The sequence below is a fragment of the Rhinopithecus roxellana genome, chromosome 2 (assembly GCF_007565055.1).
Source record: "Rhinopithecus roxellana isolate Shanxi Qingling chromosome 2, ASM756505v1, whole genome shotgun sequence".
NCBI classification, from domain to species: Eukaryota; Metazoa; Chordata; class Mammalia; order Primates; family Cercopithecidae; genus Rhinopithecus; species Rhinopithecus roxellana.
In genome coordinates this window covers 130,787,307-130,812,972 of record NC_044550.1, presented here as the reverse complement: position 1 = coordinate 130,812,972, position 25,666 = coordinate 130,787,307, and the positions used below count along the sequence as shown (strand labels likewise).

Below are 25,666 nucleotides of genomic sequence, written 5' to 3'. Positions count from 1 at the left end.
TTTCAAACATAAAACTAGACAAACTTACAGCAATGATTACGGAGCAACGTGTAAGGAACCAAAGAAAGGTTTCCAGGTCATAGCAAAGCACCTTTTGTGAAAGGAAGGAGAAAAATGTGCACAAAGACTGGGTGTCCTACTCAAGAAAGAAAAAGATGAATATTATACATGAAAAGACATTTAGGTAGAGATATTAATTTAAATTATTCCAAAATATCTTAGGGCCTATGATGTCCCAAGCAATTGGCGAAGACTAGAACTTTAAAGACAGAAACAAAGCACATAATTGCTTCACCAGTAAAGGAGGTGGGTGTGGACTAAGGAAATAAGCCAAACAGGCTTGAAATCAAAACAAGACAAAAAATAAGGCAAGAAAGCAGGGAGGGAGAACCTAGGAAAAGTGGATTTACAGGAAGAATGCAGTAATATCCCAGAGCCAAGACTCAATGTGCCAGTCACCCAACACATCAGTGACCCACATCTGCCAATTCAGCCTGATCTTCTTCTTGAGTTGTCAGAACAATCTGCCACTTACAGTAATAATTCGAAAACAGAAATGGAGAAGCTTAAATAAAAAGGCGAAGTGTTGACTCAGAAAAAGCTGGTTTCACTAGATTAATAATAGACAAAACAGGCTTTATCCCTAATTTTAAATTTTTTAAATAAAAAATCATTGAAATCCTCTGGAGGGAGGAAAAAATAAAAGATTCAATATGCAAGGAAAAGGAGAAGAAAGGGAGGGAGAAGAGAAGGAAGAGGGACAGAAAAGTTCTACCATTAATTTTTTATGTTTTGTGAGACTACAGTAATCTTGATACCAAAACTCAACAAAGATAGCGAGAAGGGAAAGTATGAGATAGTCTCACTCAAACACAGATTTTAAAATTATACAAAAATAGTAGTAAACCAAATACATCAGTGTATAAAAAGACGATCATAAGTTAGGTTTATCTCAGGAATGCAAGTATGGTCTATCATCTGAAAATCAATCATTGTAATTTTCCATGTTAGCATCAAAAGGCAGAAACATGATCTCAATGAATGCAAAATAACAAAGAAAACAGCTAAAATTTAACACCCATGCATGAAAACAAGTATTAACAAATAGGAATGAAGGGAACTTTCTTAAACTTAATAGGGTAGCTAGATATAAAAAGCAACTAGTCAATTACACTCTGATATATCACACGAGCTAACATGTATAATTTATTCTATTTTTATTCCTTTTCCAATCAGCTTCCTCAGGTTGAAGCCTTTACAATTTTTAAAAGGTACCATTTATAACGGCAAATAAAATCATAAGGTACCAAGAAATAATCTAGCTAGAGAATAAATCTAATTAAAGATGTTTATGAAGGAAATTACAAAGTTTTACTGAAATAAACCAAAATGAGAGAGAAGAAACATACTATTTGCATGGATAGGAAGGCTTGATACCCTAAAGATACGAATTCCTTCAAGCTCTTCTACAGATTAAAACACAAAATGTCAATAGCATTTTGGGGAATTTGTAAACTGGTTGTAGAATCTACATAAAAGAGCAAGGCCCAAGCACAGACAAGAAAACCTGCCCTGTAAGACCTAAAGACTTATTATAAAGCTACAGTAATTTTTGAAAGTATAGTTGGGGATACTGACTAGGAAGGAATAGAGAACTGAGAAACAGACCCACACATACTTGAACACATGATCCATGACAGAGGGGGCATTACTGATCCACGTGGAAGGATGAGATTAGTGCTAGAACCACTGGTTACCCACAGAGAAAAAAAACTAACTTTTGTTTTACCTGATTCTTTTCATAAACATTAACTCCAAGGAACTTTAAGGGAAAAAAGGGAGAAAATCGTTTTTGACCTCAGGTAGTAATAAATGTATTAAATAAGACACAGACCAGGTGCAGTGGCTCATGCCTGTAATCCCAGCACTTTGGGAGGCCAAGACGGGTGGATCACTTGAGGTCAGGAGTTTGAGACCAGCCTGGCCAACATGGTGAAACCCTGTCTCTACTAAAAATATAAAAATTAGCCAGGTGTGGTGGTCTGTCTGTAATCCCAGCTACTTGGGAGGCTGAGGCAGGAGAATCGCTTGAACCCGGGGAGGTGGAGGTTGCAGTGAGATGAGATCACACCACTGCACTCCAGCCTGGGCGACAAAGTGAGACTCCATCTCAAAAATATATATATAAGACACAAAGGGTAAACTATAGGAGAAAAGATTATACATCTGGCTACAGAGTGAAAACAGGAGTCATGCCCAGGGCAGGGACACGTGCGACACGCACAATCAGCCAGGGACTAGCAGCTGGCATCTATCATTCCCGCAGTCCATGAGGAAAAGACAGCCCGAGAGGAAAGAGGGACGAAAAGGTGTGAGTAGGTGCCTCAACAGAGAGGAAACGCAGAGCCTTATAACCAAAGGAATGCAAATCAAAGCCAGATGAGATACCACTTTACAACTCCCAGATTGGCAAAAAATTTAAAAGTCTGGCAAGCATACCTGGAGACAGGTACGAGAACGTTCACTAGTGCATTATTAGTAATTTTTTAGTGGTTCTGCATGTGTAGCAGTAGATTCACGCAATGGATTATACAGAGTTAAAATGAACAGACTGCGACTACCAATAATATCATGGATAAACCATTGAAATAACATGAAGTGATTAAAAACAAGTTGCAGACAACTGTGTTATTAAGCCATTTCTATAAAACTGAAGCAGCAGCAAAACTAATCGATACACCGCCACCGATTCCAACTCTTCAGACACTTCTGGTTCTGCCGGGACATGGCGGCCACCTTGCTCTGAACAGTCTTACTTTCCTAGAAACCCCACAGAGCATAAGCCAACAGTGAGGGGGCCACACTGGTATCTGTCCCTTTGCTCACGGATCCTCTACCTCCATGGCCCCCGAGCCATCTGTCCTACTGATCCCAGCTTCTCAGGGGGCCCCTGCCCTATTCCAGGATGGCGGGGGCTTCTTCCCACTGCTTCCCAGCCCCTCCACAGGCCTGAAGCTGTCCTCACTGCGACACCATTCCCCAGAGAGCACACTTGGGGACCGTGGTCAGGACGAACTCCATGGGCAAACGCTGCCGGGACTAGGAAAGGTCACCTGGCGTGGGCTGCACAAAGCCCTAGGCCCCCAGCTCTGCCGCAGCCCGTGAGGCTCCTCTCCCTGGAGCCGCCGTTCCTTCTCAGGACCGGGTGGACTCAGAGTGCCGCTGGCCAGTGTCTGCCTCCCCTCTTTCCGCTGGGGACGGAGAGCAGTGCGATGCTGGCCCCTGGGATCCCTGTTTACACAGCGTGATGGCCAACACCACCCTTCCCAGAGATACTTGCATCATGGGGCCTTAGCTGTGACCCTTTTAGAAGTACCATCCAGGCTTTTTTTTTTTTTTTTTTTTTTTACAATCTATTTTGAAACTTCCTCTCATTGTACTGGAAAAACAGCGTAAAATCTATGTGCTGAAACTGAAACTCTCCTGGCTTGCAATCCATGGAGCCTGTCATTGGTTACACCATGTAAGTACAATTTGTTTCCAAGGCCATCTCTCATTGACTTTGTTCTTATTAAAATAATTTTTTAAATAATTTGTACTTTTCCTTCAAACGAAGTTTTTTTTTTAGTAAATATGTTCATATTTCCATCATAAGAAGTTGAAACAACACAAGATAAAAATTCCCTGGATTCTTCCCAGTTTTCATTTACTACCTCTGAGATAACTACTATTACCCATTTGGAGTGTTTCCTCTGTATTTTTTCCATATATTTACATATAAACATATGTGCACTTTAAAATGTATAGGTTTCTTTGAGGGGTGTTGGAATTTTTTACACAAAAATAGGATATTAAATATATGTGTTTTTGTGACTTGCTTTTTCCACTCAATATGCCCTCGGGAGCTTCCCTATCAGTAATGTATTGATCCGCTTTGCATGACAGAGGCTGCTTGCCATTCCTGCAAATAACCAGTCTCTCCTTCTTTCACAGGAATAGAAATCTTAGCTAGACACACGGCTGTCCAGCTAAGGACTACATTTCCCAGCCTCCTTTGCACTAGGCAAAGCCACATGACTAAGTCTGTCCAATGAGATGTCTGTAACGTCCAGCCTGTGCCTCCACCTCCCTCTTTCTCACTGCTGACGGAAATGGGGAAGTGAAGCTAAAGGAGCTATCTCAAAGTTCAGGGCAAAAGCTACATGTGAAGAGCAGCAACGACACAACAGAAGGCACCCTGGGTTCCTGATGAAGGTGGAGCCTCCACACCAGCTCTGGAGGATTTACGCAAACTACACTTCTTATATCTAAACCACTATTATTTTATTTTGTGCTGTTACAGCATAGAAACTCATATTACTTTTAAATAAGTGTATGAATCCCATAGTATGGAAATACTACATTTTTTTTACTCCATTGTCAACAGACAATTTCATTCAATCAAAAAAAATTAAGTGCCTTCTAACTGCCAGGCACTGTTCTAGTGCTATTGTTGCAAACCAGGCTGCAATAAAGATCCTGGAGCACAATTCTTCATGCCTTTCTAGTACAGGTATCTTCTCTCCCTGATTGAAAGGAGACGGCAAGGAGGAGGAGCCTGCAGTCCATTATCTCACTTTCACTGGGGTTACCCCAGAAAAGAAAGGTGACCTAATCAAATCTCCTTGTAAACTTGCTAATGAAAGACCTCCTGGCAAACCCAAGGATATTTGCTAGCAGGAGAATCTTTATCTGTGGAATGTTTTCAGCAGGATGTACCTGGTGTGTCTAGGATTGCTCATAGTAAATAAACTTGGAATCCTAGGTGTTACGGAGTATGGATCCCTGAAAAATGTCACATAAACTATGCAGCTCTCACAGTACAAAATGGACATACTTCATGGTCAACAGCTTCCCCCATGTAAGTGATGTGAGCAGGTGCATTTGCTTAGAGACCTCCCATGTGAAATGTGGGACAGAGCACGTCCTCACACAGGAGGAAAGAACCAGGCAGTGTAATTGGCAGACAACTTCTCTCTGCTTCTATAAAGCCTCACAATTACATGTGTCCTAGAAATTATTAGGAAGCTTGATATGTAATAAGATCAGTGACTCCCAAAAGTTTAATCTAACAGTTTTATCATTGTGTTTTCTTAAAGGAAAAATTTGTTTTAAAAAGGCAAAAGAATTCCTTCTCTTACTCCTTCCTCAGTTAAACGTAAGAGACTGAAATTTTGCTTTCATGGACTCGGGTTTGTAAGAAATTTCACTTTAAAATATACTTTTATTTTATATAACTCAATCTGATTTTCTAACTCTAAGCCAAAATTACACGTGATGCAGATTTAATTCAGTCATTTCTAAGTAAACAGTCAAATTAACTTTTCTGTCAATTCTGCTCTTTCGTGCTTCAGTCGCATCACATTCAAGCCCTCTCGGGTGCGCCACACTGGTCCCCACCCTGCGGTTTCAGTGGATGAGGGGACGTTTGTGTAACTGTTGCTTCAACAACACAGGGTGAGGCCCCCAGTCTCTCAGGTGTCACTTGGTTTGGTCCTGTGCTCACCTCATTCTCCCGCTGCCACTTATGTGTCTGTCACTGGACACATGTTGAGCTCTTATTCATGACTTTGGCACTGGCTCCTTCAGGGACAGACATGGCCTCAACCAATCCCAAGGAGATACTGTTATAGGCTGAAATGTGTTCCCACAATCCAGTTGTGTTGAGATCCTGACCCCCAATACCGTGGAATGTGACTGTATTTGGAGACAGGGCCTTTACAGGGATAATTAAGGTAAAATGAGGTGTAAAGTAGACTTTAGTCTATTACGACTGGTGTCCTTATAAGAAAAAGAGATTAAGACAGAGAGATGCACAGAGGGAAGACGATGTGAAGACACAGGGAGAAGATGGCCACTGGCCAGCCAAGAAGATGGGCCTCAAAATAAATGAACCCTTGACAACTGACCTCAGACATGCTGCTGACCTCTTCATCTCAGACTTCACCTTCCTGGACTATGAGAGAATCAATGTCTGTGTTCCAGCTGGCCAGTCAGTGGAACTTTATAATGGCAGGTGAGCAGCCTAAGACTGTCCACACTGCACCCGCCACAGCAGGCCCCTAGCCCCATGGCTGGCCTGGGTACAGGCCCATGAGCACATTCACAGTCGTGTGCAACACACTCTCTCAAGCTCTGTGACCCCCTGGGAGCCCAGAGGAACTTCTTGTGCCACTCAGAGTCATCCCTTGCCCTGATCCTGCTCCCACCTTCTATGGGGCAGTCCCCCTCCAAGTTCTAAACACACGTCTTGCACTCCTGGGTCCCAAACATGAGGGCAGCTTCCATCGGGGTCACCATGGAACTCAAAGTGGAATGTGAAGGCTCCTCCCAGCCACCTGACGCCCTGGTGCTCTCCAATTCTCCTCTTCTCGCCCCACAGCTCAGGTGTTTCTCACAGGGAGGGTGGGGAAGGACGCACTGATGTTTGCGGTGTGCAGCTTGGTCTTTCTGCCTTTCATCTGAACCCTCAGCTCTTCAACCTGGAATCCAACAGCTGAGCCTCCTGTCCTGACAACTTCCCTTTGGGGTTAATGGTGACCCCGTGACCTCCCATCCAGACTGGACATGGTTAGTAGACAAGGGGGAGGAAAAGTCAGGCCACGTAACAGATCTCAGACGGCCACTCTGCTCACAGAGCTGACCACACACTCCATGACCTTGCTTTCTTTAGGACACAGTCACATGTAGTTTGAAGAACCGGGGCAGCCAGGTCAAAAGTTTTCTAAGTTTACAGGAGAAAACTATAAACAAACACTCCCAGTACAGCTCCTGCTGACTTTGCGTAAGATCCTAGAGTAAGAGAAATCTCACTACCATCTGCATTACCACCTAACTGCAAAACTACTATGTCTAGACCTGTATCTCTCTGTCCCTACTGTGTGTATATATATTGTCACAGTCCATTTTCTGTTGCTATAACTGAATACCTGAGACTAGGTAATTTATTTTTTTAAAAAAAGAAATGTATTCATTACCATCCTGGAGGTCAAGGGACTGCATCTGGTGAGGGCCTGCTTGCTGGTGGGGACTCTGTACAGAGTCCTGAGGTAGCACAGGGCATCACATGTTGAGGGAGCTAAACTGGCTCTTAACAAACCCACTGTCTATTTTTCTTAGATATGATTCAAATGTATTTGTTTAAATGCATGGAGTACAAGTACAATTTTGTCATTATACATGCACAGACTGCACAGTGCTGAAGTCTGGGCTTTGAGGGTATCCATCACCCAAATGACATACATTGCACCCATTCAGAAATTTCTCATCACCCACACTCCTCCCACCCCCTCACCTTTCCAAGTCTCCATTCTCTACCATTCCACTCTCTACATCCACGTGTATATATTATTTACCTCACACTTATAAGTGTGAATGTGTGGGATTTGTCTTTCTGTATCTGACTTGTTTCACTCAGGATAGTAGCCTCCAATTCCGTCCATGTGGCTGCAAAACACAAGATTCCATTCTTTTGATGGCTGAAGAGTATTCCATTGGGTATAGATGCCACGCTGCAGAGTATTCCATTGGGTATAGATGCCACGCTGAAGAGTATTCCATTGGGTATAGATGCCACGCTGCAGAGTATTCCATTGGGTATAGATGCCACGCTGCAGAGTATTCCATTGGGTATAGATGCCACGTTTCCTTTATCCACTCACCCACCGACAGACACTTAGGTTGATTCCATATCTTTGCTACTATGGATAGTGCTGCAATAAACACAAGAGTACAGGTATCTTTTTGATATAATGATTTCTTTTCCTATGGGTAGCTGGATATCCAGTAGTAGGATTGCTGGTTCAAATGGTAGCTCTATTTTTAGGACTTTGAAAAATCTACATACTGTTTTCCACAGAGGCTGTACTAATTTACATTCCCACCAACAGTGTATAAGAGTTCCCTTGACAACGTCTGCTATTGTTTGACTTTTTATTAACAGTCGTTCTGAGTGAGGTAAGATGATATCTCACTGTGGTTTTAATTTGCACTTCTCTGATGATAACTGATACTGGGCATTTTCTCATATGCCTGTTGAATATCTGTATATCTTCTTTTGAAAAATGTCTATTCATATCCTTTGCCCACTTTTTAATGGCGTTATTTTGTTGCTGTGAGTTGTATAAGTGCTCATATATTCTGGATATTAGAACCTTGTCAGGTGCATATTTTGGAAATATTTTCTTCCATCCTGCAGGCTATCTGTTCACTCTGTTGATTATTTCTTTTGCTGTGCAGAAGTTCTTTAACTCCCACTTGTCCAATTTTGTTTCTGTTGCCTGTACTTCTGAGAATTCAACAATAAATTATTTGCCGAGACCAATCTCCAAAAGAGTTTCCCTAGGTTTTCTTCTAGTATTTTTATAGTTTCAGGTTTAAGTCTTTAATCCAGCTTGAGTTGATTTTGTGTATGGTGAGAGATACGAGTCCAGTTTCATTCTTCTACACAGGGCAATCCAATTTTCCCAGTACCATTTATTGAAAAGGATGTCTTTTCCCCATTGTCTGTTCTCGTTAACCTTGTCAAAGATCACTTAGCTGTAAATATGTGGCTTTATTTCTGGGTTCTCTATTTTGTTGTCTAGCTTTATACCAGTAACATGCTGTTTTGGTTACTACAGCCTTGTATAATTTGAAGTCAGGTAATGCAATATCTCCAGCTTTGTTCTGTTTGCTTAGAATTGCTCTGGCTATTCAGGCTCTTTTTTGGTTCCATATAAATTTTAGGACTGCATTTTCTACTTCTGTGAAAAATTACGTTGGTATTTTGGTAGGGATTACATTGAATTTGTAGATTGCTTCAGACAGTGTGGTCACTTTAATGATATTAATTATTCCAGTCCATGAACATGGATGTTTTTCCATTGGTTTGTGTCATCTACAATTTATCTCATCAGTATTTTGTAGCTTTCCTTGTGGAAATCTTTCACTTCCTTGGTTCAGTTGATACCTAGGTATTTTATTTTTGTAGTTATTGTAAATGGGACTGCTTCCTTGATTTCTTTCTCAGCTAGATCATTATTGGTGTAAAGAAACACTACTGATTTTTGTACATTGATTTTGTATCCTGCAACTCTGCTGAATTTATTTATCCAATCTAAGAGTTTTTCAGTCAAGTCTTTAGGTTTTTCTAGATATAAGGTCACATCTAGCCAGGGGCGGTGGCTCATACCTCCCAGCACTTTGGATAGCCAAGGCAGGCAGATTGCTTGAACCAGAGGTTTGAGACCAGCCTAGGCTACACTGTAACACTCCACCTCTACAAAAAAATTTAAAAATTAGTCAGGCATGGTAGTATGCACCTGTAGTCCTAGCTACTTGGGGGGCTGAGGCAGGAGGAACCCTTGAGTCCAGGAGTTTGAGGTTACAGTGACCTCGAATAGCAGCACTGCACTCCAGTCTGGGTGACAGAGCGAGACTTTGTCTCAAAAAAAAAAGATTATGTCATCAGCAAACCAGGATAACTTGACTTCCTCTTTTCTAACTGGTATGCCTTTTATTTATTCCTCTTGCCTGACTGCTCTGGCTAGGACTTCCAGTACTATGTTGAATAGGAGTGATGAGAGTGGGCATCCTTGTCTTGTTCCAGTTCTCAGAGGGAATGCTTTCAAACTTTTCCCCTTTCAGTATGATGTTGGCTGTGGGTTTGTCATAGACGGCCTTTATCATTTTGAGCTTCTACGCCTTGTTTGTTGAGGGTTTTTATCATGCTGAATTTTACCAACTGCTTTTTCTAAGATGGTCATATGGTTTTGTTCCTAATTCTGTTTATACATCCCTAAATGGGATGTATCACATTTACTGATTTGCATATGTTGAACCATCCTTGCATCCCTGGCACATAACACATCATAGCATATTATCTTTTTGGTGTGCTGCTGGAGTCAGTTTGCTAGTATTTTGTTGAAATTTGTACATCTATGTTCAACAGAAATATTGGTCTGTACTTTTGGTGTTGTGTCCTTGTCTGGTTTGGGTACTGGGGTGATACTGGCCTCATAGAATGAGTCAGGAAGAACTCCCTCACCCTCCATTTTCTGGAACCGTTTCAGGAGGGTTAGTACTAGTTCTTTGTAGGTTTGGTAGAATTCGGCTGTGAATCTACTTGGCCCTGGGCTTTTCTCTGTTAGGAGATGTTTTGTTACTGATTCAATCTCACTGCTCATTATTCAGACCCACCCTCTTGATAACTAATCCACTCCTGTGACAACCTATCAAGGATGAATGGATTATGGATTCTGCCATTCATGAGGGCAGAGTCCTCATGACCCAATCACCTCTTAAAGGCCTCACTTCTTAATACTGTCACATTGGGGATGACGTTTCATCATGAGTTTCAGAGAGGACAAACATTCAGACCATAGCACATCCCTATTACGGAGCTTTTAATCTATATAAAAAATTATAAAAATAATCAAATTTACTCATTTATTTTATGACAAGGTTCATATCAAATAAATCAAAATGAAACTTAAGCTGCATTTCTGAACCAACGAATCCTATCCTTTACCCTCCAAGCATGCGTAAACCACCTTTCAGAAAACTCCTCTCAAGAAACTTCCCACTCTCTATCTGAACTGCAGCTACCAAAAATTCATTCATTTTCAATTTTTCCCCTTTGGCAGATTTTTTATAACTAGTTTAAAATATTTTGACCAAGGCACTAATTTCTTTTATATACAAAGAGCTCTTACTAATCAATAAGAAAAAGGCCTACAATCAGGTAGAAAAATGGCCAAGGTACATGAATCAGGAGTAGACAATAAAAGAAATATTTATGGTCAATTAACATACAAAATTGCTCAATTTAAGAAATTAAATAATACCATTTCTTTCCTCTCAGATTGGCAAATAAATAAAAGACTGATAAAACTCTAGAGCTACACGGGTAGGAGGAAAAGGGCCTCTTCTCCAGCTACCTAAGATGCTGAAAGGGAAGAAGGCCAAACGGAAGGAGGTGGCCCTGGCCCCTGCCACCATGCAGCAGCAGGAGGCCAAGAAGATGGACGTCTGAGGAAAGGCCTAAGAATTTCTGCACTGGACAGGATGTCCAGCCATTACAGGGACCTCGCCCACTTTGTCAAAGGGCCTGCTGTATCAGGCTGCAGCGGCAAAGGGCCATCCTCCTTGAGTGGCTGAAAGCACCTCCTGTGATTGACTGGTTCACCCAGGGCTCAGACCACAGGCAGCTAGCCAACCACATATGCTGACCCCCAGCACTAACCAGAGACAAGCAAGAGAAGAAGCCGAGACTGCTGGCCTGTGCTGAAAGACAGCACTGGCCCAGGGGACATCCCCAGTAAGAGACGGACCATGTGTCCTTCCAACAGGAGTTGATGCTGTCACAACATTCGTGGAAAACAAGAAGGCTCAGCTAGTGGTAACTGCACGTGACGTGGCTCCCACTGAGCTGGTTGTCTTCCTGCCTGCCTGTGTCCTGAGATGTGGGTTCCCTACCGCACTGTCAAGGAGAAGTCCTGACGAGGGCGTCAAGCCTGCAGGACCGACGAGTCTGCTCCACTGTCACCTTCACACAGGTTAACTTGGAAGACAAGGGAGCTCTAAGCTGGCAGAAGCTATCAAGACCCACGACAACAGATATGACAAGATCTGCCATCACTGGGAAGGCTACGCTCTGGGACCAAAATCTGTGGCTCACGTTGCCAAGCTGGAAAGGGCAAAGGCCACAAAACCTGTCACTAAACTGGCTGAAATGAACACTGTTGAGTTTTCTGTACATCAAAATAACACAAATTCTCCTTCAATAAAAAAGGGGGCATACACACACACACACACACACACTACTGACAAAAATATAAACTGGAAGACCTCTTTGGTGGGCAATTTGGCAAACTTTAAAATGCACATACACTTTTAAAAATAGCAATTCCACATCTAGGAACCTACCCAAAAGAAAACTCACATATATACAAAGATAGAACCCTAAGAATTTTTACTGCAATCCAGTTTATAATGAAATCTAGAAACAGTCTAAGGTTGCCATCAACTGGGAACTGATTCAATAAAAAATGGCACAGGCATACGATGGAATACCATGTGGCCACTACAATGAAGAAGAGTTTTTAAAATTGATATACAACTAAGTACATGAGAAACGTGTTTTAGAAAAAAGTAACTCACAGCAGTATGTCACATGTATTTTCAATAAAGGGAAGGAAAAGGAGAAGAATATCCAAGAGGTTGTGCAGACAGAGTAAGTACACGAAAGGAAGCGGACTCTGAACTGCAGCTCTCCATGTGGAGCGGGACAGAGGCAGCAGCAGCATCTAAGGCTCCGACTCTTACAGTGCTTGGGTATGTTATTATGAATACATGGTGGAGAATGAGATGATGAGCACCCACCCACCAACACACTGCACCGCGAGACATAAAACTGCACCAGCACGAGCAAGGCGCCGCGGCACCCCTCCAGGAGAGGCCCCCCTGGCCTCGCACTTCCTCGCCCTCCCGCTCGCCCCTGGCTTGTCCTCCCACCTAGGGGCAGGCACCACCCTGGACAGCAGACTGCACTGCTCACGGGCTTAAGGCTTCTGTACTTTGCCTTTTTTATGAGCGCTGTTTTCAGATGTACTTCAGGTGATGCAGGTACCACCATCACGCTCAGATGTAGCTCTTTGGTATTCCAGTACACCCATGAGGTATTTCTCCATTCTCCTGTTAATGGTCTTATCTCAGTAAGAAACAGCTGAGAAGGAAGGAAGGCACTACAAATCCACCCTTATGCGGGCAGCAGTCCTCAAGTGCTGTGGTCTCAGGACTCCCGGGAGGACCTACAAACTACTGAGCACCTCAGCGAGCCTTTATCTTTGTGGGTTTCAGCTACTGACGTTTCTCATACCAGAAATTAAACTGAGGAATGTAAAAGTATTTATTCATTCATTTCAAAATTACACCAATCAATCCTTTACATATCATAAATAACATATTTTCATTTTTAAAATTTCCAAAATCCATTGTATGGAAATTTTAAGAACGTGGGTGCTGCTACTTAACCAGGTATTTTAATTACTATAATTAAATTAATATAACTTTGAGTCAGTTTGCAAAGACACAGAATTAAACACACTTGCCTTAAATGAAACACAAGGCCATCATTTTTGATGACAGAAGCATTTCGAGATCCTGGGTTCTCTTTCACGTCAACCCCTTTTATAGTCACAGGCCTGAGTGTTTATCTCCATGAGAACCAGTTTGTGCTGGCTACAGACATTAGGCAGAGACAAGGAGCAAACTACACAAAAGGGAAAGCAGTCCACTTCCAAACATCAAATCATCCGCTTCAAGAATTTCAGACCCTCAGCAAGTCTACAAGTAACTCAGCTCCCATTCCTTGCTCCTCCCCAGAGGGAGAAGCTGACAAGGATGAGCTGGCACAAGGTCATCACCTGGGTCAGTGTGCAGGGGGTTAAAGCTTTCCATCTCACCAAGAAGAGGTCGAAATGCTGAGCAACAAAGAGTCTGGCTCGCTGGTTTCCAGGCCTCCACAGGAGCAAGTGGCCACTGAGGGCGGAAACCTGGGCTGAGCCTGCGGACGGCAGGATGGAGGTGGCAGTGACAAAAGCCTTGGGAAAGGACAGCAATGGAGAATCTAGTGGCAGTTAGGACACAGAACTGTTGGCCTTAGACACAAACTTGTGACTAGATGCAGCATTATATTTCTTCTAATAGTCAGCTTTTTTTGCATACAGATTAAGAAGGGCTGGTGCCAGTAATTTAAAAGGGAACGTTTAACGTTCACAGAACCAGTAATAACTGTGTAGACAGAATGCTGAGGATTCTTCTAGGGCTAAGAGTGAGTGCCTAAGCCAAGGACACCATCGGCAGGGGCCCCTCCCCAGGCCTGGACCTCAGAGCATGCTGGACACCACGCGCCTGCAGCGCACTGCAGAGAGGAGCTGACGGGTCTGTCCAGGCCAGAGCTGCTCCACAGCCACAGAAAACCCCGCACTGGGGTGCAGGCAAGCCAAAGTGGGTTCAAAAGAAGAAGTTGGGGGTTAGATGCCCTTGGGGGGTATTGAAGAAGGGTGCATACAGACGCTGGATAGCCAAACAAGGCACTGTGCCAGGAATCAAGGCATTTCCTCTGAGCACCAAGCCCACCCTGCCATGCCCGGCTTCTGATCCTGGCACTGGGCCTTGAAGACCACATGGCTATCCTGACCAGGGGCTCGATGTTCAGCACTGGGCACGGGCACTGCTTCCCAGGTGATGTGGGATGGGCTGGCGTGTGAGGGTCCCACATCATTTTTCCTGGGGACTGGGGACAGCTACCAATCCTCACCCGGGAGCTGCTTCACTCTCTCACAGCTGTGATGGACTCACGGTCCTGTCAGATAAGGCCCCTACTCTGGGCATCTAAGCCTCCCACACCCACTTTTCCAGACTCAGCCCCTTTCCACACTGATGACCTAAGCCTTGTCTTTTCTGTCTTTCAGCAGCTAACCATCTTTTCCTTGTTAACAATTCTGTATACTGAATTTTTCCTGTTCAAAGACTGCTGTGTTTCCTATCTCCTGGCTGGATCCTGACTGATTCCACCTGAGTTTGTACAAAGTAAAGCCCTGAAGTCCCCGTCACCACTAACAACCCGGAGTCACGTGAAGCTCGCTACCTGACACCGCTGCACCCTCCAGGGGCCTCCTCTGCTCTCTCCCTCCCTGTGCCAACTCTTCTTCTTCCTCTAATTTCCAGGCCCTTCCTGCATCCCTGCTGGCCCCTTCTCTCAGCACAAGCCACCGTCCAGGTTGGACCCTGATTATTGTGGATGGTCACGGCCACCTTCAAAGCTCTGCAGACCTGCCCAGAGGGACGTCCGGACCCATCTTGTGGCCACATCATGACCCCTGGAAGCTTCTGCTGCTCTAACGGGGGAGGCTATGGGATCAGACTGACCTCACTACTCAGGAAGGCCCACTTGGCAAAGTAAACAGCAATAGATAAACTTCAAGAGATTATAGCAGGAACCCATAAAACACAACATGTTACTAACTATTTATTTTAGACAGTATCACGCCACATTATGAAGGCCATTCCAAATCACACACAGGAGTGTCTCTGTGGGAAGCAACACGGAGTGCCAGGGCTGTCTTGGTCCCAGCACTTACATGCCCTGTGACTGCAGGCAAGTCACCTGACAGCCAAACCTCAATCTCCTGGCCTGATGGCCTCAGGATTCCTATCAAGGTAAGGATGCACTCTGCAAAGCAGTGACAACCGCACCGTTATTTCCAACCCTGAGGACATGCCGGCTCCCCTTCTGCTCTGCTCCAGTGTGGATGGCAAGAGCCAGGACCCTCATCTTCACTGCAAAGAAGCCCAAGACTGGCATCGCAATCCCACCTACACACCCATGTCGCCCGCCCCAAGGAGCAGTCCATTCACTGCTGGGATGGGGATGACAGCGGTATCTGTCTCTCAGGTCCCCTAAGGACCATAAGCATCACTGTCAATCAACTAAAATAGCATCATACTCCCCACTGTCCAGGTCACTTTGAATTTCAGGAGAAAGCAGGTGAAGGTGCCCTGTAATCCACAAAGAACCACATAAACACCAGTGTCAACCTTCACTACACTACAGCAGTGGAGAAAACATAGTTTTAAATATGTATTCAAAGAGATGAGGAATCTCCTGATGCCAAAGAACATTTTCACCACTTTCCAGGGCTCTTCACCTCCCCATCCCTGGCCAATACAGGCAGCGCACACTGAGGCCGGCTCCCTGGCAGTGGCCCTGCACCACCACCTACGGGCTCCATGGGGAAGTGAGGGGAGGCCCAGGGCAGGCAGGAGGGCACCTCCTTAAGAATCCAGCCCAGGGCTCAGATCAAGAGACAGGAAAAGACAGCAGCAGCACGTGCAGCTGCAGAATGACTCCTCTAAAAAGGAGTCTGAGGCCAGGTGTGGTGTGGCTCATGCCTGTAATCCCAGCACTCTGGGAGGCTGAGGCAGGAGGATCACTTGAGCTCAGGAATTCAAGACTAGCCTGGGCAACATGGCAAAATCCCATCTTTACAAAAAATATAAAAATTAGCCAGGCATGGTAGCCAGTGCCTGTAGTCCCAGCTACTCAGGAGGCTGAGGTGGGAGGATCACTCGAGCTCGGGAGCAGGGGCTGCAGTGAACTACGATCGAGCCACTGCAATTAAGCCTGGACAACAGAGCCAGACCCTGTCCCCAAAAATAAAGAGGAAGCTAAAAATCCATATGATTACAAGTGTTTTTAAAAAACACAATTATAGGCTTACATACATCAAAATATTATCAGTGATCATTTTGAGGCGATAAAACGAGAAATCTCTTCCTCCATTTTTTAAATTTTATTTTATTTTAGAGTCAGAGTCTCGCTCTGTCACCCAGGCTAGAGTGTAGTGGCTGCAACATAGTTCACGGCAGCCTTGAACTCCTGGGCTCAAGCGAACCTCCTGCCTCAGCCTGCAAAGCACTGAGTCACAGGCATATGCCACAGCTTCTTCCTTGCCTTTAAATGCTCTCTCAGGTGCCACATTTCATCATGGAAAACACTAGCCCTGGGTGGGGGAATCAAGTAGAAATAATCGTCAAACACGGCCTTTCCTACTCCCTGGCCCTGCCCACCCAGTCAGCAGCCTTAGAGGGTGTTCTTTGGATAGTCTCAGGATGTGAACAAACACTAACAAGGTGTCTTTACATTGTAAAAGGCCAGAGTAGTTTCTTTGAAACAAAGGAAGCTAAGTGCCCACCCCCATCACCTGTCAGAACGGCCCTGGCTCCAAACAGAGCACCCACCGCACAGCCCCACACAGCAGCACCACCTCCTGCTGGAGGAAGTCCTTCCAGAGGGTTCCCTGCACCCAACCGCACAGGCACAGCCCCGCACAGTCCCGCATGGCAGCACTGCCTCCTGCTGGACAAAGTCCCTTCCAGAGGGTTCCCAGCTTTACTCATTTACTCTCTTTCCTGCTCCAAACTTAGCTCCTAAAGGAAGGCAGGGCCCCCAAAGGGATGCTGATGGGTCCAGGTCTTCGAGGCAGCACTACACACCATGAGGTACCCCTTGGTGAGCAGGCAGCATGCGGCTCCCAGGGCCCACTGCAGAGTCCAGCCGGCGTTTTCCACAGCAGGATATCCCCCATGGAGGCTCCCGGTACTTCAAGAATATTCTTGTCTCAAGAGGGATGTGGGACACTGGGATGAAGATTCTGGGGTCAGACCTAAAATGGGCTTCAAGGGGCCACAGGGACAGAGCAAGGGAGGAGCAGGAAGGGGAGGAAGGGCCTTACCCTGAGCTCTAAGATGACAACTTCCCTCTCGCCACCACCTCTCCTGCCCAGATGTCCTGCCCAGACCCAGCCATCAGAGTCAGAACCAGAACCAGGGACTCCAACAGGGCAGGGGGCGAGGAGTCCCAGCAAGACACAGTCCGCAGCCCAGAGGCAATGCAGACACCCTGTGATGGCCACAGAGGCCACAGGGCCAGCCAGAGGAAGCCAGGACTGTTCGACCTGGTGACTGGGAGTCGCCTCCCCATGGCTGCTAAGTGAGGAGGTTGGGCCTCTGTGCTGAGTGGCTTCTGGCAGGCTTACCTTTTTATCTTCCTTAGTCTTTCGAACACTTCGATGGGGACCAAAAATGTTTTGCATTCCAAAGGCCTTCCTGGACCACTCCCTCTTCGGAGCGCTCAGTGGGGGCTGCGCGAAGCTGCCCTCCACCCTGTAGCGGTCTGCGGGGATCTTGCTCATAGGAGGGGGCAGTGTGCCGCAGTTGACGCTGGACCAGCCGTCAGTGGAATCTGTGTAAGACTCCTGGTCGCTGGCATGTCCGCACTGCCACTCCCGGAGCACGTGAACCGGGAGCCAGCGCTGGTTGAAACCACAGCTGGCGCCCACGGTGCCCCTCTTGGAAGGGGGGACTGAGCTCCTCAAAGAAGCTGAAGGCACGTCCACAGGAGAGGCCGGTCCTAGGTGCTTATTTAGGTCCCGGAACCTGTCAGTCTGATGAGCGGCCTCAAATGGGGGGCTCCCTTCGGAGTCCGGACAGAAGGGCCCAGTCCAGGGAGCACCCCAGGGCTGGGTACCCCTCCCACCCACACCGTCCCACACGCTGCTTCCGGGGCCGTGCCTGCTTGAGCTCCCACCCAGGTCCACCACAAGGACTCGGTTGCTCTTCTCCTCCTGGTGGAAGTTCCCGATGCCGCTGTCACTGTTGCTGCTGGTGCTGTTGTTCTGGTGGGCATCGGCGTCCCCATCCAGAAAGGCGCGGGCCCGCATGCCCTCAATCAGCTCACCCATGTCTCGGTACAGGACAGAGATGAACTGTAGGACAGGGAGGGAGGACGCCGGGAATTCCAGACAGCCATTGGTGTCCGGGTCAGCCGTGCACTCAAACCCAAACCGCCGAGCAATGCCTTGGTGGATCTTGTGATTAAACAAGTCTGGGTCCACCATGAATACGTGGCAGGAAGTCCGCAGGGCGCCCTCCTCCTCCTGGGCCAGGCTCCCGTCATCATTCGTCTGCATGGTCACCAACCCAAAAAATCGCCGGTCATCCGGGCACACGGCGCTGAAGGCCAGCTTCTCGGCCGGGTACTCGGCCACGACCCCAGCCTTGTCAGTGCTCAGCTGCACACAGTCGTGCATGATCTTCATGGTCACCAGCGAGTGGATTTTCTGCTCTGCCCGCAGGCGCCGCATGCAGCCGCGGATGGCTTGTAAGCTGTCGGACTCCAGGTTGGAACTCGTGGAAGGAAGCTCAATGGAGCCTAAGTAGCCCACAATCATCGCCACGTTTAAAATACTTGCATCCAATGTGAAATCGTCATGACTTTCTAGTCCAATGCTGAAAACCGAATCATCATGAATAACTTTTGATATTTCCTCCTTAGAAAGCATGCTGGGATTTGGATTATTTATACTTTCATGTCCAACATCAAATCGAGCTGCGGCCGACTCCGAAAGCGATCTTTGTTTCAATTTCAAGGGCTCTGAACTGCTCGCACAAAGGCTCGGGTTTTCAAAAATCATATTGAAAATTCCACCAGACTGCATTTCCTCCACGACTCGCTCTGCTCTGTTTATACCGAGTGCTTTAGAATCCAGCTTGGGTTTCGGCCAGCCTTTTCCTTCATAGAGTCCCCCGTCTTCGTCACTGGAACAGGATTCCAGGCGGCCGATGCCTTCAGCGATCACCATGTGCAGGACACCAGAGCACTTCCCAATTAATTTCACTACATCTTCATGAGATGCTTTTTTCACGTTGATTTCATTGACAGCAAATATCTGGTCTCCAGCTCGGAGGCCCACGAAATCCGCAGGGCTCCCTCTCATGACGCAGCTGAGCACACAGGGCGCCTGTCCCGAAAGTGTGAATCCATAGCCGGCCCTCCCCCGGGCAACCTCCACACTCCGCACCCTTGGGGGCGCCGGCCCAGGCAATGGGCGCTTGGACGCCTCCCCAACTCTAAACATTCTGATGAGCTTCCAAGACAAAGAGCACGTCTCATTGTTCCCGTGGAGCCATATTTGAGGGAATGCTTGATGCTACCATGTTTGCTTCTTCAAACAGTGCCCTAAGAAAGAAAAATGAACAGCTCACTATTAAAGCCCATCTTTCTCCACTGCTCACTGGTATTACCTAAACACAAAAACATAATTCATAATAAAAACCACCACAGAAAGCACCTCTAAGTGTCTATAGATAATAAATCTTCAAGTCAGGCAAAGAAACTTCCTTTCGGAGTAGAAAATGTCTCCCACAACTGCTACCTTGTTACTGCACGAGTTCCTGTTCCTGCCCGGCAGACCCACCGACCCACCGTGGGCGTGAGGATGCAAGACTGCTTCCCCGTGCTGCTTCCACACCCTCTGATGGATGGAAAGAGCCCCTTGCTACTCAAAGTGTCGTCCGTGGACTGGCAGCCTGTCTGAAAGGCAGACTCTCGGGCTCCACTCAGAACAAACACACCCAAACCCACGTTTCATAGGACAGCAGCGTCCAAGCGTGAGAAGCAAGGCCTTCTACAGGCTTCAGGTTCAAAGACACCTGCAGAACAGAGTCTAACTCCTTAGTTGATTACAAATTCCCTCACATAGAGTTTCCCCTCAGGAGAGGGGTCACCTAATATTCCATGACCCTTCCACATTAATTTATTTTGAATATACTGTGTGGGGGAAAGTGCATTAGCCTGAAACAACCTCAATCAATACTGCAGAGGCCACCCACAGGCTAGATAAAAACCACCACCAAGAAAAGCAAAGAAACATCACATTAACTCAATTCTTCCAGGGGGTATGACTTTAAAAGTATTGGCTGTCATTAAGAACAAACTTGTCAGGGGTTCCCAGACCACCCCCAGGCCAGTGATTCCCAGGACTTAGTACAAAGGTGCACTCACAGCTGAGATTCATCAGAGCGAAAGGATTCCACACAAAATCAGCAGGGGCAGAGGCCCATGGGGCGATGTTCTGAGGAAACTTGGCCCGAGCTTCCAGAATCCTCTCCCGGTGGGGTCGCGCAGGACGCACTGAGCTCCCCCCAGAGTGAGCCGTAACAGTGTGTGCAGTGTCGTCACCAGGGAAGACCACCGGAGACTCAGTGCCAGAGTTCTGACTTTGGGCTGGGCACAAGGGCACTCTCTGCCTGCCTCGCACCCAGACTCTGGACTCCCAGAGGGAAGGCAGGTTCTCAGCACAAACCCTGTTGCCCACACAAGCAGCTGAGCACAGGGAGCCCCTCCTCAGTGAGGACGGTGGGCACCGTCCTGACACCACTCAGGGGCCAGCCTGGCACACAAGCCTCTCCGGATGGTCTCAGGCCTGCTGTGTAGTCTCTCCTGCAAGACTCTTTAAAGATCACTTGAAAAAGCAATACAGTAAGTGATGATGTTGTGAAGACGCAAAATAGAACAGAGGGTATGTTTTTTAAAGAAATAATTGTTTTAAAGGTATTAGAAGAGATTTTTGTGTCTTGGGATACAGTTTCCAGCAACAGGATCATAAACAGATTTGAAGTAATTTACACACACAAAAGCTACAGAACTAGATAAAGTGGAAAGGCTATCACTGGGTGACTCCAAGAGTGGCTTCTGTGATGACAAACACGGACATACAACATGCGCACTTAGTAAAATTATGTTTTGATAGAGAAGAGTCAAAAATGAATATAAATTACATTACTCAATATCTAAGTAGTACTATATTAATAATTTAAATATTAGGACTGGGCATTTAACTATTTAATGTTCATCATTAAAAAATAAATAAGTAAATGTAAAAGTTGGCCAAGAAACATCCCTGGGGATCTTCTCATTGGATCTCCTTCAGAGGTGTGACAGGCTGGCTGCTGGCCCCGATACACCCACGTCTTCACTCCCAAGCTTCTGGATGGCTCCTCCCATCCACGTGACCTCGTGAAGGCTCTGGAGATGGGGAGAGTGTCAGGTGCGCCCGTGTGAGCCTGGGGTCAGAGCCAGAGGGGATGGCCATGTGGGAAGGATGCAGAGATCACAGGGATTCAAGGACGGGTCTCAAGCCCAGGCAGACGGGCAGGCGATCGCCTCCAGAAGCTGCAAAGGTGAAGGAAGCAGACTTAAAGCCGCCAGAGGAACCCAGCTCTGCCACATCTGCCATCAGCCAGGTCACAGTGACTGCAGACATGAGGCCCCTGAAAACGCAGGAGAATTAATGCGTGTTGTCTTAAGCCCCCCAGTTTGTGGTAATTTCTTTCAGCAACCCCAGGAAACAAATACAAGGGGGAATCACTTTATCACAGGTGAGGTGAGAGGGAAAGCAGGACATGCGTGAAAGTCTCACTAAAGCACACTCAGAAAAGTATCTGGCTCACGGTAGATGTCACACAACAAAGGTGCTGTTGTTCCCGTTACAGCAAATGCCAGCTATCACTGTGAACGGCCCCAGGACAGCAGGTCATGAAGCCTTGATGGCTTCCTCCAGGAACAGAGCACCTCTTGGCTTTCTCTTCAAACAAGAATAGATACTGCCTCAATGAAAGACATGACTTCCCAGTTTATTTACACCATCTGCCTCACACTGTGTGACATAATGATGGATAACAGTCTTCTATGGAGTCCACTCAATTTTTCTACTAGACTCTTACTGTCATGTGCCTCTGCTTATTAAAAAGAAATGGTGTGTAATTCATATAAGTAATATCTTATTATCTATAATCACGTTTGTTTTTATTTTTTAGAGACAGGGTCTCACTCCATTGCCCAGGCTGGAGAGCAGTGGCACAGTCATTGCTCAGGGCAGCCTCAAACCCACTCCTGGGCTCTAGCCATAGCGAGCACACCCCCATACTCAGCTAATTTTTTTTTTTTTGGAGAAAACTGTAAAACTGTATTGAGATATTTTAAGTCATGTATCTAATATAAAACCAGTTTGCATTGCTTCAGCTTGTCTTTGTTGAAACCTGTGGTTGCCCTTCACCTCCTTCTGGCAATTTAAATTGCTCTGATTTTGGCAGAAACTTCCCCTGGACATCAGGACCATCTCCACATTCATCCCAGTCTTTGAGACAGCTCCTGGAGATCAGCTTCCTGGTCCAGCACAAGAATTTCAGTGGCACCGTGATCTTCCTCTCTCCTGGCCAGGTGCAGGACCCCGACCTTCAGGTGGTGGTCCCTCTTACTGAGGCTATTCACCGCTGGGCTCAAGCCCAGGCCCAGGTAGCTCAGGAGGCTGCAGATACCGTCTGGGTCTAAGCCTACATGCTGATCTTCCTTGCCAACTCATATTTCACACAGCTGCTTCTCAGTAATGGGGAAAGAGTCCAGAACGCAGGAACGCAACCCTCACACCCTCGCAGGTCCACAGTGTTCACCACGTGGGTGAAGGGGCCGAGGGAAAGACACCCAGTGAACGTTGGCTAACGTTTTAATTTTTCTGTAGACGAGGTCTCACTCTGTTGCCCAGAGTAGTCTCAAACTTCTGACCTCAAGCAATCCTCCCACTTTGGCCTCCCAAAATAATCACATATGTTCAGCTTATAGTTTAATTTTTCCTTAAACTGTATCAATTAATAGTAAAGCTAGCAGAACAGACAGTGAAATTCAGAAGACCACAGGGCACTGGATTCCAGCTGAACTTGCATTACAGCATCGGGGCTACCAGTAAGAACGCCCACTCCCAGGTCCCTGCACCTCCTAGAGACTCTGACTTAGTAAGTCTGGGGCAAGGCCAGGAAGCTCCAACTACTCCACACACACACACACACACACACACACACACACACACACACACACACCTTCCAGCTAACTCTGAAACACCCTGACTGGAGATCATCTAACCCAGCCTCTTCGTTGTGTGGAAAAGGGAACAAGGTCCAGCCAGAAGCAATTCAGCCAAGCCCCGAGGCAAAGATGGGATGTGATACGAAGGTCCCCACTGGCCGCACAACACTGCCACCTCCCATCAGCAGTCACCGACCACACCACACAGGCTGAGTGTCCCTTAGAAGAGATTTTTGGGACCTGAAGTGCTGTGGATTTTTTCTGATTCTGGAATATCTATATATACGTAATGAGATATGTTGCGATAGGACCCAGATCTGAACAGGAAATTCATGTATGTTTCATATACACCTTATACACACAGCCTGAGGGTAATTTTGTGCAGTATTTTTGATAATGTTGTCCATGAAACAAGGCTGGTGTCCATCAAGCCATTAGAAAGCAAAGGTGTCACCAGCTCAGCGATGCCTGGGGCGTCACATCCGTGTCAAAGGTTTCCGATTCTGGAGCATCTGGAAAGAGATGCTCAACCCGCACTGTCACTCCTTCACTCACTCATCATTTAAAACTCAGGGTGTAAAGAGGACAATAAAACAAAACAAAGGAAACAAACTCAGGGTGATCTAGAAATAAATATTGTTGCCATGACACTTTTCTATTCCCTTCCAGAGTTAAACCTCCTATGAAAGGTCCTGTTCTGATCAACTCCTCCACTCATGCTGGGCAGCACCCCAGACCTGCAAGTACAGAGAGGGGTCCTAGCCCTGAGCCACGATGCAGCAGGCCCCAAGCGAGGCAGGGCCGGAAAGACCAAGCCAGTACCTAGCCGTAATGACCAAGTACACAGTGCGAGGCGAGAGAGAAGCTGTCCTCCGAGGGCAGAGAGTCTGGGCGCACTGAGGAGAAGAGGACAGCGAGGGGCAAGAACAGCACTACATTGACTATCACAGCCTCCCGGGTGACCCCACAGGCTGCTATGGCAGCCCCCACTACCAGGACTTGCCGTGCAGCGCATGTCATCCTAAACACCACTGCTCTGAGGAAGGCTCTGTTACAATTCTCGCATGCAGATGAGGGAGTGGGGGCACAGAGAAGCTACGTAACTTGTCTACCAGCACACAGCCAATTAACAGCAAAGGTGCATTTGAACTCGGGCTATTCTTGGCTTACCCACACTTACATGGATTCACAGAGGAAGGGCCTGAGACAGCAAGACACCACACCACCTTCTCCAGCTGGGACCTGCCCCCACAGGCGCCTGCCCACCTCCCACCCTTCCACAGTCATCATGTCCCAGCAGCCTCCCCCCATCACCACCTCACAGTGCCCACAGGTGCCAAACACCCACCCGGCACCCCCTCTCCCACCACATCAGGGACACACACACCAGACGATCTGATGCCTGCCCTCCAAGACACACCCATGCAGACCCGCACTGGCCATCCCTGCATCCATCCACCTCCACCACTCACCTGAGGGGCCCTCCAAGAGGTGAGTGGTCACTCTTCCCAGACCTTCCCTGGACCCAGACCAGACTGGACCTGCCCACCCTGGACACGGCAGGACACGGTGCCAAAGGGAGTGAGCAGATTCTGGAATCATGAAGGCCACTTCCAGGCCATTTTACTGAGCCACCAGTCAATACCTTTCCACACTTCTCTTCTCGGGGTGCAGCGTGGACTGGAGACAGCCCTTGCCTTAGCCTCCCAGGCCCCAGCTCCTCTCCCACTTGGTCCCCCTCAGAGGACACCAGCCATTCCCAGGTCCCAGATCCTGCCCCACACGGTTCCCCTCAACAGACACCTGCCATTCAGCAGTGTTGCGAGTGCCGACTACGTGCGAGACTCTGCGCAGGCTCAGGCTGTAACATAAGGAAAATAGTCCCTTCCAGGAAGACCTCTCGGCCTTCAACAAAGGGCCTGGGAGGGGACAGGTAACCCAGGACACAACAGATGACAGCACAATCCTGAGAGAGTGGCTCCCAGCCCTGAACAGTGCCAGCCGCTTCCCAGAGCTAAAGGCAGACAAGAATCTTCGAATGCAAAGGGCCCACCAAGCCCTGAGCAAGGAGATGAAAAAAGTCCCACAGAACTTTCAGAAGAAAAAGACAAGTCTCCCACAAAGGCATGAGAATCTACCGCCAGACACCTGAGAACACAGAGCCTGCAGGTGCGTGGGCCTTAGGCAGCCAGGTGGTGGCCTGGGGAGACCATCACAGGGCTGCACAGGCCACCCAGAGCACACAGCGCCACGGACCAGCTGTTCTCCCCATGCACCTTGCACCCCGGCCGCCCGTGGAAATAAGTACGAATCGCTAGCCTCGCTCCAAGACTTACAATCTGCAAACGGGGAGGGTGCCTCGCCATTACAGTGCCATGGCCC

At 47.1% G+C, this 25,666-nt stretch overlaps 1 protein-coding gene and 1 pseudogene across 3 annotated transcripts in view; both read right to left on the bottom strand.

Annotated features, from left to right (window-relative positions):
• RGS12 (regulator of G protein signaling 12) overlaps window positions 1–25,666 on the bottom strand; it is a 148,528-nt gene that overhangs the window by 107,080 nt on the left and 15,782 nt on the right. The window contains exon 2 of one of the 3 annotated variants that reach the window (XM_030920117.1): window positions 17,622–19,603. The exons of 1 other annotated variant lie outside the window; for it this stretch is intronic. In XM_030920117.1, coding sequence (XP_030775977.1) covers window positions 17,622–19,502 — 1,881 coding nt within the window. In that variant the 5' untranslated portion in view covers window positions 19,503–19,603. Of the gene's footprint in view, window positions 1–3,113; window positions 3,298–17,621; window positions 19,604–25,666 lie in introns of those variants that run through there. One more of the 3 variants, XM_010384402.2, reaches the window with a different exon arrangement.
• Window positions 21,593–24,516, bottom strand: LOC115893991 (annotated as a pseudogene).